This window comes from Pezoporus wallicus, unplaced genomic scaffold (genome assembly GCF_028554395.1).
Source record: "Pezoporus wallicus isolate ANWC-B61680 ecotype Strahan unplaced genomic scaffold, APGP_CSIRO_Pwel_v1 contig_2, whole genome shotgun sequence".
Lineage (NCBI taxonomy): Eukaryota > Metazoa > Chordata > Aves > Psittaciformes > Psittacidae > Pezoporus > Pezoporus wallicus.
Window position 1 is genome coordinate 2,320,524 of NW_026639478.1, and position 14,477 is coordinate 2,335,000.

Genomic DNA, 14,477 nt, shown 5'->3' on the forward strand with positions numbered 1-14,477 from the left:
TGAATGAATATTTTTGCATGACAAAGCACACTGACTTAGGAATGGAGAGATATGCTGTGTGATTTGAAAAATAAATGCAAAGGAAAATTTTGTGCACTTTTATCTAAATAAGGCAAACCTATATTGAAAACACAAACATGAAAAAATATCAACAAGCAAATTTTTATATTTATGGATAGATATTTTTCTTCTTTCAAAGAAATCCAATTTTAAAAACTAGGCTGAAAATACAATTTCAAATTACAGTTGTTACTAAAAGCCACATACAGAAAAGCAAATGTTTCTGAGTTATCAATATACAAAAGATATAGACAAGAAAAAAGATCAAGTGGTCACAGTTCAAAAAGTAGAGGTTGAAGGTAATATTGTAAAGAATATTTAAGTAGAACCGTAAGCACAGATTATAAAATGCACAAAATCTTCCATTTTCTTTTTGGAATATGCATACATTTCAGAAGATATTTGTGAGCTAAAAATGCTAGGTTTATTAATCACTTCAAAAACCCATACCCATTCATGTATTTTCCTAGCTAAGGAAAGAATTGCTCATGCTGTGGGTTATACAGGGAATAAATTCCCTTTTCTGTTCCATGCAGCCAAAATCAATCTTTTTCCCATGGTATCTTAGTGCCTATTCCACTTCAGATTTTGCTGCTAAACAAGAGAAAAAAAAAAAAAAAAAGAAACCCAAACAAACCCAAAACCTAATAATTTCTAGGTGCCTGTCCAGTCCCAGGTGATCCAGATTTTCATACCAGTTACTAAATTCAGATTAGTTTCTTTTAATAGCCTTTCTTTCTGTACTTCTAGCCAGGGTTAGCTAGCCTTTCACTCACTATACTGGCAAGAGTTTTTGCAGGATGATTGTTCACAATTTCCTCCTGAGGAATTGAAAAGCTTGAAATCAGGAATCCCTAAGAACCCTCTGAGCACTGATGAGCTGAACAGGAATAATTAGAGTGCCTTGTATTTAGATACTCTTTTAATTCAAGTGTCTTGAACTACTTTGCAGAACAGAGAGATGACTTCACCCATCAGTGAAAGGAGACTTTATGGTAGCACTAACAATACTCCATATCCGTACACAAAAGGAGAAATATTCACCTCGCTGAAACTACGAGGGTCATTAAAGAGTCTGCAGTTGCCAAGCAACACTAAACAGCAACATCTGAAATAGTCTGGACGAACTTACAGTGCAAGGGCTGAGCTGAAAGCACCACGGCGAGAACTCAAACTCTACAATGGGGGTGAATTTTATCACTAGGTCAGGAGATTTTAGAATCTCGGGTTTATGTTTCTGTAGGTGACACTTGCAAGAGTACATGCCATCTGCTGAACTGGTACAAAGAACATTATTTACAGAAGTGCTAATACCTAGCCATGAAAAGAGATAGTACTGGGTAAGCTGACAAGGAGGCAACATGTGATTCCCTTTAAATTATATTTTAGAACAAAAAAAAAAAAAAGAGAAAAAAAAGGAAAAAAAAAAAAAAAAGAGAGAGGTGGGTAGAGAGTAAAAACCAGAGTTGCCAACATGGCTGGCTAATATCCCAGGACTGTGGAAACTGGCCGGCACATGCAGGACTGCTGGGCTAATAAACACAGCAACTCTTCTACTGGCTCCTCTGCAGTTACGCAGTGCCTCACTGCCTCTATGAACTTGCAGCAGTGCCACAGCTCTGATTTCTGCATCCCTGCCAGATGTTTTTCAGCTGAGCTCAGAACAAATTTCCTGCAGAATCAAAGCTTCATCAGCTGGTATCTGTAGAGATCACCTTCCAAAGATTAGGTCAAAACTGGCCTGCAAGGGATGGAAACTAACACCCTATTACCATGAAACATTTATATTTCAATAATACAGAGGCAGGGGATGCTCAGAGATTTCTTGTTAAGCCTGATAAAGTTATGCTTGCTTCTTCTCTAATAATCTCCAGTATAATAAAATACTAGTAAAAAACTTGTCATCACTTGGAATTTCTATCCCATACAGAAAATTCTATCCAAAGAAAAATTATCTCCTGCCTTCCACTAACAGAGAATTAAAGTTATGCATTTTGTTTTACTGAGGGAATTGCATCTATTCATTGCATGTGTGTAACAAATCCCAAACTGCAAACTGATTCACATCTACAAAGCTCCCAGTCTCTGGGGTCTTCCAAGCCAGGAACTCAAACCCACCACAACCCACCCCTCATTACCTAGTTCTGCAATAGGACTATTGTTTCCAATTGGCATGGTTTGTTAGCTGCATCTCAAGTACTAAGTTCAGATCTGGGCCTCTCACTCCAAGAGAGATACTGAGTTGCTGTAGCGGGTCCAGAGGAGGGCAATGAAGAAGGTGAAGGGTCTGGAGCACAAGTCTTATGAGGAGTGGCTGAGGGAACTGGGATTGTTTAGTCTGGAGGAGACTCAGAGGGGACCTTATCGCCCTCTATAGCTACCTGAAAGGAAGATGGAGAGAGGAGGTGGCTGGTCTCCCACTTAACAAGTGATAGGACAAGAGGTAACAGCCTCAAGATGTGACAGAGGAGGTTTAGGCCGGGTATTAGGAAAAAATTATTTACTGAAAGAGTGCTCAAGCATTGGAACAGGCTGTCCAGGGAAGTGGTGGGGTCACTGTCCCTGGAAATATTCAAAAACCACGTAGATGAGGCCCTCAGTGACATGGTTTAGTGGTGGTCAGGAAGTCCTGGGGTAAAGGTTGGACTTGATGATCTTAAAGGTCTTTTCCAACCTAGCTGATTCTATGATTAAAATGGATGACTGCAAAATTGATATGTAGCATCAAAGACGGCACTCCTTTTACCTTCAGCGCAGCACATCATGTTACACGGTTGCTTATACGCTTTTTACTCAACACAGACCTTTTAATGCAACCAGTCTAACAAACACAAAACCATCTCTCTTAGATGACTTACTGAAGCTTACAGAAACGCTTCTATTAGAAAAGCAAACAACAGTAAAAAACCCCAAACAAACCCCCCAAACCAGGGGGAATGTTAAGGTAGCAGCACAGAAATGGAAGCTCCCCCCAGCCAAGATTGTAAAATTCAGTTCCCTGCAGTTCTAGCCAGTAATGTAATGTGTGCTCAATACAGAAGAGTTCACAGAACATTTGCTCCACACATACAAACCAATGCAACAAAAGATTTTGCAGAGTAACAGCTTGATCACTGCAGAAGCTTTACGTATAGGAGCTTTCTGTACAGTAGCTTGTAAATAGCATAAACCCAGGTATTATGAGAGTGGCTAGGTTTTGCTATATAATCTTGTTTCAGGAAACTACATTAAAACTCATACTAAAAGAACATTATAGTTGTATGCTCAGCACTAAAAGAAAGTAAAAAATGCTGTAGTGGTATAATCAAATGTTTAACTTTCTCCTCTTGCATGCATGTATCACAGCACATGCATCTAATTACATAATCATATGCCATATATCAAATATAATACTGATTTTGTAAAAACTTTTTGAACATCGACTCTTGGAAATTCCTCATGAATAACTTCTATGCATTCCTTTACTGTACACATAGAGTAGCCACCTCGCTGTAATGTATTAAGGTATTACAAATTGTAGAAGTATGTTTAAGAAGGGTAAAAATCATTTAAGAGGCAATGTGAGATAATTTCATAAGTGTTGATGATGAACTAAAGACACATGAGATGAGAACCAGAAGTAATCTTAACTGTCTGTTCATGCGATTTTTGAATCTGGTGCCCTAACAGGATGGGGTTTAGTGGTGCAGCATGGGACACTCTGCCACGCAACCAAGACTATGGCCAACTGTCATCCAAACACCCTGCTGGCACAGATAAGGAAAACTGGAGCAGAGCACCAAGACTCTGCAGCAGTGTAACTAGCTCCAGTTGCTTCCCAGTCTAATAAGTGTCTGGTGAGTATTTAGGCTGCTAAGCCTTTTAGGGAACTTTTTCTTTCTTGGTGAAATGGTTGCAATTCAACCGAGAAAAATTTCAAAACTGTAACTGATTTGAAAAGGCAATGCAGAGAAGTGGCCTCACCATGGAGAATTCTAACAGACACTAGAGCAGCTGTGAAACAGTCAACATTAGCATGGCAGTGTTACCAGGAAAAGGTTTCCCATCATTTGTTCTTCTTTATAAAGTAATACCTAAATCCTGAAGACTAAGTTTTTAAATTTAGCTCCTAATTTAATATGCAATTACTGCTGCCCTGATGGTGTTTTAATGACAATATATTTTTATTGGTGACTTCAAATGAACCTCATCTGATCACCTTAACCCTTCTCTCATCATGCTTTACTTAATGACTCATTACCTGTAGTCACACCAGGGACATCTGTAAGGCTTTTCTCCAGTATGGACACGCTTATGTCGTGTCAGATGCGATTGTGTTGTGGAAGCGAAGTTACACTCATCACATTTGAATGGTTTCTCTCCTACAAGATGACAAGAGAAGATATGCGTTATCAGCTTTCATCAGCAGAAAATGAAGACAAGTCTAAATTTCTGGCATATCCCCTGAGAAAGATCTTAGTCCAGGTACATATAACAACCACAAATACAAAATTGATTTCCAAATGCCATTTATTAATTGCAAAATACTATTCTCACTGTGACATATACATATCAGTAGCCAGATGACTTCCCATGTGGTGTTACACAGCAGCAAAAAGGAGAAAGAACTGCACTGAAACAGGGTAACCATGATACCGGGCCTTATTTCTTGCCAATATCATCAGCAGGTAACAGGCATTCTTTTCACCCTACACTTTCTGTTGAAGCTGGGCCTATGAACAGCCCTGAAAGCAACACTGCTGGAGACAGAAAGCGAGAAATCAGTCTGAGGCTTGTATTCAGTTCTGGCTCAGAAAGGAACATCTCAAGGGGAAAAGTGTCTTTTTGTTTGTCTCTATTCCTGGATTTTTTCATCTTATCTATTAAATAATACCAGGACCGAGAATATGAACCAGAACTCAGTGCTCTATTCCCCCTCTTTTGCTTACTATCCTTCTGCCCCCATGAATCTTTTCTGAACAGTGGGCCAATTTCAGCAGGACTTGAAAGGTTAATGAACACACACCCCACTCCCCCACATCCCAAATCACTAAACCTAGAGTAGGACAATAATATTTTCAGAAGACAAAACTTCAACCTCTCTGCCGAATGTGCAACTGCACTGAAAATTTCTAGAGGACTATTAGTTGAAAAAAGATAAAAATCTCTAGCTTATAAATCGTTACGTGAAAAGAGTATTTTTCCTTCCAGCAGAAGGGTCCACCCCTTAGAAGACACTAAGACAAAATCTCATAACAGATACACATGCTGTGATGCCTGGCTAAGAAACCTGTATCCCATTTTCCCAACTGGTTGCTCCAGAAATATTTTGCGTGGCTTACAGGCACATGTAATTACCATTTAGGGAGGAAACAGTTTTCTTTTTGCATGCAGAAGACAAAAGGCAGTTCCTAACTTAGGTGATCTTGACTGCATTGTGCAAACCCTCAGAAATATTTATCCTAAAGACTACGTAATGAATCAAGATCTCAAGAAGTCTGAATAAAACTGCTAGGGATGGGCAACGACCTTGCAGACTGTAGAGGTCTAGAATAGGCAGTTTCAAAACTGAAGCCTAAGCTTCTTAGCAGCTACAATTTGCAGCTCTTCAGAGTGAAAGGAGACCATGAGCAGAAGACATATTGCTAGCAAAAGACCACTCCCAAGTGGCCATTCCTCCAATCCAGATTTTTTCAAGCCTTCTTAAAGTATGAGACATTCAAGACTTCTAAAAAGATTCTGCCAGAATTCTGAGAAAAAATTGGAAATCTGTATTTTTCATCCTTGGAGAATGCTCGGGTTTTTTTTTTTTTCATCCAAAGGGAAAAAGAAATGAAAGGTCTTCAGGCCTGAAAAGCCCTTAATGCTCTATGGAAGGATAACAGAGCAGCTTCTGAAAGCTCCATAAAGATTTGGAATAATTGCTGCTGGAGAGAATATTCAGCCGCTATTTTTCATTTATTGTTTCATGGGACAAGGAAATGTGAAGGGGCAGGACACAATGCAGAAGCCTCTATGCTGGACAAATTGAGACTGTTAGAAAGTATGTCTTTCCTGCCCCAAACGAGGTTTTCTTGTCAGATACTGACTCTCTGCTCTGGAGAAGCTGATTCTCCCAGCAGCTTGAACGCTACTGGCTGCTGCTTCAATTAAACTCTCTGGGAGGCCATAGACTCCCTAGCAACGTAACCTGTTCTTGAACTGAAGATTTCCTGTGACTGATTTATTTTATCTTCTAGTATTAAAGAAGATAGCAACATTTTCAAGCCTAAGTAGTAAAGCCACAGGTATTTTAGATAACATACATACTTATTTTAACTGCTTTCATGTAAAATGCATTAGAACCTTGCCAACTTGCCCCTTGTAAAAATATAAAGAGCAGATCTGAACTGAATGACGATTTTTAGTTTGTCATTCGGGGGAGGGTGTGTCTGGTAAAGGTGCTGCTGTGCTGAGGCAGGGCCTGTGGAAGCCGGAATGGTATGCAAATTCTGTTGTGACCAGAAGAAAAATTGTAATCCTTGCCCACTGCTCCATGAAGGTTCTGCTTAGGAAATCCTTGTGGCTAACTGCTCCTCTCAAGTGGACTATGTGTAAATCTCACCTGACAGAAAACACATCACGGCACCACCACGCAACAAAAGCCAACTGAACTGGGAGGAAAAAGACTGCCTAGCTTGGCCTGTGACTCTTGGCAGCTGCACAAGGGAAAAAGTATTTATTTTTATAAAAAAAAATAGGTACTTCTTTAGGCTGGGGGTGTTGAAGAGTGTATTAGCTACAGCAGCAGTATAGCAGCATTTATCTGTTTCAGTTTTTCCACAGAACCATTCATTTAAGTTTTTTCTATCTTCCTTATCTTTTGGCCAGAATGCTCGTTGTCTGTCTTTGTGTCCCAATTTTCCTTCCCCTCTTCCTGCCCCCAGACATTTCAAGCAACAAACTTAATTTCATTTTTATAGGGGCTGCCATTAAATATTCCAGGGGGATTCCCCCCACCCCCAAAGATCTAATTAATACAAAATTAAAACAATACAAATCAAAAAAAGCAATATTGACTATTTTTTAAACAACAATATGTCATAACTATAAAATAGTGCATCCAAGAATGTGTCATTAAGGACAAAGTCTATGTATTTAAGGATTAATAAAGGTAAACAAAACCCAAACTAACCTCCCACACACCTTACCATTATAGAAGACTTGCTCATGCTTCACCATCTCTCACTTTATCAATAACAAATCCCACCAAAAAGAAAGATAGGTGCCCCAAAATGACCCAACGTTCAGCAAGCTCTGAAGGGGAGGGGGAAAGGAAGTACACACATTCCAAGAGCAAGGAACCTCACCTCCAGCACACACACACAAATTACAGCTTTCTCTTTCTTTCCTTCTTCCTCTTTTCTCTGATTTTACCTTTTTTGAGTTCCCTGTATTTGGTGATGAGCTTTTTAGGACACAGAGCACACCTCACCGCAATTATAAATTTATCTGTGCAGTTATGTACTTAACATGTACATTTTAAAGTAAAAATGTAATAAAACAATAACAAAAAAAAATATGAATCTGGTGACAGATGTTGAGTTGTGGATAGCAAAATGAAATTTTTATTTATAATCATGACTCTCCAGGCAATTTTTACCTATAGGTTATATACAGCGCCTATATGAATGTGCTACTGAGTATCCAGCTTTCACATAAATGAAGGGGAAAAAAATAAAATCATACGGTGCCTTCAATTTGGAAGTCTTGAGTAACTAATCAGAATCTTAATAAGATGGAAGAAATCTTACCCTGGTTGTCTCAACAGGGAGCTATTGCTTTTAGTCCTATTTGTCTTTCACATGATGTGTTGAGCAGCACAGCAAGAATACTATAAGTTTCATTTTTTCATTTGACCTAAGAAATGAGTAGACCACAAAATGCAGCCATCTGCTTACATGTTGCAGGATTTTTTTCTCCTTATTTCCAACTATTTCTTGCATTTGTTAAGGTTGTTTCCTGGAGAGGCACTTACAGGCTTGCTAACAAAGCCCGAAGTATATTAAATTCTGTTTACTTTTAGCCTGGTCAAGTTTTTTGTATGAAAGACATATAAATATAAGTACATCCTTGTCACATTGCCTTCTTATGAGAAACACTCTAGATGCCACGAGGTTGGTCTTCCATAGCAAGAAATTATTGACATTTGTATTCTCAAAAATGGGAGGAAAACTGTCCACTGGACAATTTCTCTTAGGCAGAAAGTTTTAAGATCTCATTTCTGTCCAAAGGTTTGATATTATTAAGTTCCACGCTCTGCTGCAAATGTTGGCATAAATGGAAAAGGAAAAACAGCACAGATCCTCTTCAAATTTCACCTCTCCTCTTGCTGAAAAGATCAGTATGTCTTCATACTATACTATGTTTTCTGTGGTATTCAACATTATAATTTTTTTAAGCTGTGGTGAGGACGTTGAAGAGAAGAGGCTGCATTATACTTTAAATTCAATGACGAGTAATGTAACTACACATTAAAGTCAAAGAGCAGTTCACATGAGAAATAGAAACACAAAGTGAGTCACTCATCTGGATAAAAACACATATATTATTAAATTTTCTTTCTTTATTACATTGACCTATAAATGTCTTGAGAAGCGCCAGACTGAAATGAGTGAGCAGAAGCAATCATACAAACACTGATCTGTACGATACAAGCTACCATGTTCAAAAATTCATGAAAATATTTGAACAAAGACACAATTTTCTTAGCAGTTCCATAGGTTCAGGGTGACTGTCATAGAACTGCTGTGCACAATAAGGGTACTTACCCTCTAACGCTCTACTACCGTAACGTACTTTTATGATCCCCAGGAAAATTCCACCGCAACACTCAAGAAGAAAAAGTAGTGTGCCATTGTGCAGAAGATGAGGATGGGGTTTTTGCAATTTGTAGGAGTACTAGCCAACATTAAAAGGGAATTTCATGCAAGAGAACACAGGCTGTGACTGATCAGCACTGCTGGATCAAGCCAGCTACTAGATGGAAGTTTACTGGAAAACATGTAAAGGAAGGGAAAACTAGAGCAATATAAAAAGGCAGGCAGAGCAGACACAGGAGGCGAGCAGAACAATAACAAGAAGAACATAAAAAGAAGACATGTTATATTTAGGAATTAAATGTTTTCACGTTTTCATTTTGAGCCAGAAATAATTACCCTTGTTTGCTTTTAATCTCTTATGCAATTCCCTAGTTGATCATGATTAAGGCAAAATATTTAAATGACATGATATATGTTTCTAATGTGTGTCCATGCACATGGATTTTTGGAGGTTATTTACTCTTTTTTATTATAAAATTTGAATAATCAATTCCTGGTGGAATTCAACTAATTTAAAATTTAGCCTACACTAAAATTTGCAATGTTATTTATCTTCCTATCATCAGGTAGATTTTTTTACTCGGACAAAATATTAATTTAAAAAAGACCAAAATAGTTTCAGAATGACTCAAATGATGAAATATTTTCCTCCCAGTCACATTGAGGCACCAGAACTACAGCATATATGTTCTTGTCCTGATTTACCAGACGGCACCAGCTGATATTGCAAGCGGTCTAAGTTTCTCAAGACAGTTTCTCACATTCTAGGCAGCCACAAGTGTCTACTACAAAGCATTCACGGAAGATAGATGCAAGTGTTCTTTACAATGTGATGAAATTCTGGTCAAACTCTGGTCCACTCTTGAAGTTGTCATTGATGCAACACACAAAATAGAAGATTGGGTTACTGATATTTACATATGTGCTTCTCACAAGAGCAGATCAGTCATTAAGAACATTACAAATGTAACACAAAATAAAAACATTGACTGTTGAGATATCAGGGATCTCTTGATAAGTCAAATCAAATCAAATACAAACATTTGTGAAGTCTTAAAAACTAATGGCTTCTTCTTTTAGTTTAATATTCCTGTACTACTTTTAATTTAAAAAGCAAAAACGTTATCTTCCGCAGATAATAGTCTATTTACCAAATTAGTCCCTACAGTTTGCTCCATGACTGACCGAGGGACAGTTCCTTCCAGCCTTTTTTTATATAAATCGTTATAATTTGCAATCCCTGAAATATTTTCTTCTTTTTGACAAATGCATCTTTCACAAGATAAAGGTATTTCTTCAGGTACATAAAAATAATCTAATCTGAAAAGAGAGGAACAAAGTAAGAAACACAAGAATCAAGGGCATCAAAAGTCTAAGTGGCTGGTCCTGCAGCCCGTCCTCTCCTGTGTCAAATATCTATCAGCAGCTGAACATTTCTCTGATGTGTCAGAACACCTCAGGCCTTGAGGCTGGGACGAGAGGAGGCTTGTTAAGCTGGTTAAGACTCCTTAACTACATGTGAGGATTTGCTCATTTGCCCTTGAATCAAGGGTCTCTGACAGGTGATAGAAGTAAATCTTGGATTGGAAGATGTTCTGTGTCAGCCCCCTAGACAGCTTGTAACACAGTAGGGAATTATTTAAGCCATTTAGACTATTTTTGATACCTATCCTTTTCAAACCTGATTGTAATTTGCTTTGGCATTCTGCTCTGGGAAAATTGTGCCAACTAGGGACACAGGAGAAACTATGCAGGTACAAAGAGGAGTGCATGCAACTAAGGACTGAGATAAAGTTGTGCACTGGATGAAAATGCAAGGGAACCCATGTTAGTACAATAATGCAGGCAAAGGTGGATTGTATCATTCTCCTTGAAACAGATAAAAGCTATAGATAATTTTTCTGCCAAAGAATCATTTCTGATTGTTTGTGCCAGAAAGGCAGATAACTGACAGAAAGACAGATCCCTCTTCCTCTGAGGTACTATCCTGTGTAGTATAATGTTAACAGCAAAGCAATGATGAGCCTCCATTCCTGACGTAAAATACAAAGTTATGCTTGCTATATGCAAGCTTGATGATCTATAACCTGTAAATCCCTGTGATCATAGCACAAAATTCTCTATGATACTGGCAAAAGAAGTGCAAAATGTCATCAAAAACGTGGACAGGTTTTCACCAGGAACATACCATACTTCCAGCCTAATTTTGCACATAAACCAGGAAATATTTTTTTTTTCTATCAGCTTGTGTCCTAATGATAAATAAGTATAAATATATAATCAACAATAAGGGCTTACGTTTCTGAGAAACCAGATCTGCACTCACATAACAGGTAAAGACCAGAAGAGTAAAGACAAGATATGCATTTCTTCCACTTGATCATTTACCATTTGTGTGGCTGCAATGCCAATGAGTCTTAGACATGTGTGGTACCAGTGTGCCCATTACACAGGCCAAAAAACCCCAAAAGGTAGTTCCCATCCTATTGATAACAATGATTTATTTCTGCTAAAGAAAAAGAGGAATCATTTTCATTCTTAGCCCACATTAGGTAAACTTCAGCCAATATGTGATAACTCTTCAAAACACCAGAAAAAATGGAAACCGTTAGTTACAGTTGAAGCATATGGCTTCCATTCCAGTAGTTGCAATTGATCCTGTTATCATTCAAAGAGAGTATTACCAAGATAACTTATTATATTTACTAAATGCCTTTTCCTGGACACTTTAAAAATACAAACTTCTGGCAGTGAATGGGAACTGACTGTGGCAGTACTCTCACAGGGAGCTGATCCGTTTCAAGATATTGCCTGATCAGTACAGAAAACCCCACCTTTTTGAATACATCAGACTCTCCTCCAAATATGGTTGCTTTAATAAACCAAAAACAGGGTGGAAAGAATGGCTTCAGGCTCTCAAGGAGGAGAGTAGCTGCTCTCCAGGAAATTACGCACTTAGATGGTCTATGTCCTCAATCAAGATTAGTTTATTCAGGGACATAATAAAATCTCCCACTGAGATTCCTTTACAAAATCCATGGAAAATTCATGATGTAACTACAGCGTCTCATTTGTTTGCCATTTCTTTCCACTGTACATTAGACAATGGTCACTTAACTCACACAGCAATTCCCAATGATATTACATTATCCTCCTGATAGTCAGTAAAACAAAAACTACAGTGGCTTAAGCAGCAACACTTCTGCATCTGTTTGAACAAAATCTATTCAAATAATCAAACACTTGCAAGGAACTACTTAAAAACACAATTAAGGTACAATGTATTAATAAATGTTTAATACTTACACTTTTTCTGGTCTTCTGAAATAAGAACCAATTTAATTTTGTCTGATATTAAATTTTAACAACCAGGTGGTAGGTGAGCTTTACTAATTCTGGAAGAGAAATCCTGCTTTACATGCCAACCATGTGGTAACTCTTAAAGTTGCACCTATTAATTACAAACTATCTTAAAATTACAAAAGGGCAACTGAAACAACACTAGCTTTCAACTATGTCTCAGTCCAAAAGAATGGATTAATCTATATGTAGCCTCTAATTTTCACCCAGAGACATTCTAGCAGACTCTTGCAAAATCTTCACAGTAGGTAATCTATTTGGGCCTCAGAAAAAAAAAATAGTAGTAGACTTTGTATTCATCTAAAGAAGAAAGCCGGTCTTTGCAATTCTACTTCCTTCAGAAAAAAACACCAAAAATACCCCCTACTGCCCCTCAACCAATTACTCAAACTCCCAGCTAAGATGCAGATCTTGGACATGCCTATTTTACAGAAAAATGAGAGAAAACAAAGTAAACAATGAGCCGATGTATTATTTGTGCTGTAACATGCTATTTGACTTGCGTTACTCCCCAGTGTAGAGGGACTCCCTTGCTGGAAAAAATACAGCAAAGAGTAAAGACAGCTTTACTGACCTGTGTGCTGCCGCCGATGCTTGGTGAGGGCATGACGTGTCCCGCCGGCAAAGCCACAAAGGTCACAGAGGAACGACTTCTCGCCTGTTGCAACAATAAACAGATGAGGGACTGCGGAGGTCACAGATCATTAAAACATATCTATCAAGGCTTTCAGGGTTACTAATTCCTCCAATCAAATGTTTCCATGTAAATATGTCAAATGGGAATGAAATTACCACTGCGGTTTATTGACTGTGATAAAATCTGAAAAGCACCACTGAACATAATTACATACTTGTCAGACCCATAAAAATTAGCTTTATTATCAATGGAATGGTTTTGTACAACTTCATTTCTGTTAGATGTCTTCCAGATGGGGCTGCTTTATGCACTTGAACAGTTTTTATGCATATCCTGATTTTTTACAATTCCCATACATCTGGCCTTTCTGTGCTGAGTAAAGATTGCCTGGAAAAAAAGTTAATATGCTGTATATATGATTCTGCTTAAATAAAATATATTGAATTTACTAACAAATTAAGGGTACTGAGAAATTTTCAACAGACTCGATCACAGTCATCTTTAGTTACCTTCCATTTATTAATCAGTATTAAATTATTTTCTTGAATATACAGAAGAGCCCAGACAACAATAAAAGCCACATTATTCAGTACCAGTGGCAATTCAGCACTGTTTATGTTTCTAAAGTTTTTATGACAGAAAGAAAACAGGTCTGGGGATTGCTACTGAAATTACAGCAGAACTCGTATTGTTCGTCTTCAAATGATAATTCTTCATTCCAAACCTCTGGACCAATTTGAGAGATTTTGGCAAGCTCAATACTCATTAAAAGTGTGGAAATGCTCTCTTAGCAATTTTATTTTATTTTTTTAATAGAACCTAGGATTTTGCCCTGTTGTCTACAAACACAGTCTATCATTTCGCAGCAATAGTTTTACTCAGTACGCGCTAACATACAGAGCAACCTCAGCCCAGGAAGGCCACATGGAAGGTCATTATGAATTAATAACTCTAACCTCAGATATAGACTCAATAACCTCTGATAAGGCCGAAACTTTAAAAATATTTTCTTAAAAAGGAACCGCATTAGTCATTTGGAGCCAAATTGTCTCCTTTCACAGCACCAGAGCGGAGAGAGGGCTGGTGGGGCTATGATACGAAACCCATTGAAACTAAGTCTCCTTCAAATTCTTCCCCCGTGGGGAACGAAATTTAGTTTCTACAAAAGACAGCTGGGTTAGGAGGTCGAGTGTCAAATTACCCACTCCTCCTGTGAAGACAGAGGGATGGAAACCCCCATGTCGTTTGCTCCCACATAGCCAGGCATGCTAATACACAGACTGGCTGGGAAAGCACAGTGCCTCGGTTAACTTCGGATGCCAGAGACCATCTTGTGAGTGGGACCTCCCCAGAGAGCACTGCAGAAAACAGATGCCCTCTCCCACTACTGCCTGGATGGAACCCCAGAGGAACCCCACCTCCTCACTCCAGTCATTGCAGTGCAGGAGTCCCTGGGCCCCATACTGCAAGTGGGAAAACAATTCCTTTGAAGTTTCCAGGGCAGCCTGATACCTGCCACTAAAATGGGATCATAAAAATGCTGATTGACCTCCACCAGCTAGCTAGGTAATGAAATGTGG

General features: G+C 38.4%; 1 protein-coding gene across 1 annotated transcript in view; it reads right to left on the reverse strand.

Annotated features, from left to right (window-relative positions):
• Positions 1–14,477, reverse strand: part of ZNF407 (zinc finger protein 407) — a 332,123-nt gene that overhangs the window by 120,994 nt on the left and 196,652 nt on the right. Inside the window, exons 6-7 of the mRNA XM_057414748.1 lie at positions 12,835–12,918; positions 4,301–4,421 (exon numbers count right to left, since the gene is read on the reverse strand). Of these exons, the coding sequence (XP_057270731.1) occupies positions 4,301–4,421; positions 12,835–12,918 (205 nt within the window). The remainder of the gene's footprint in view (positions 1–4,300; positions 4,422–12,834; positions 12,919–14,477) is intronic.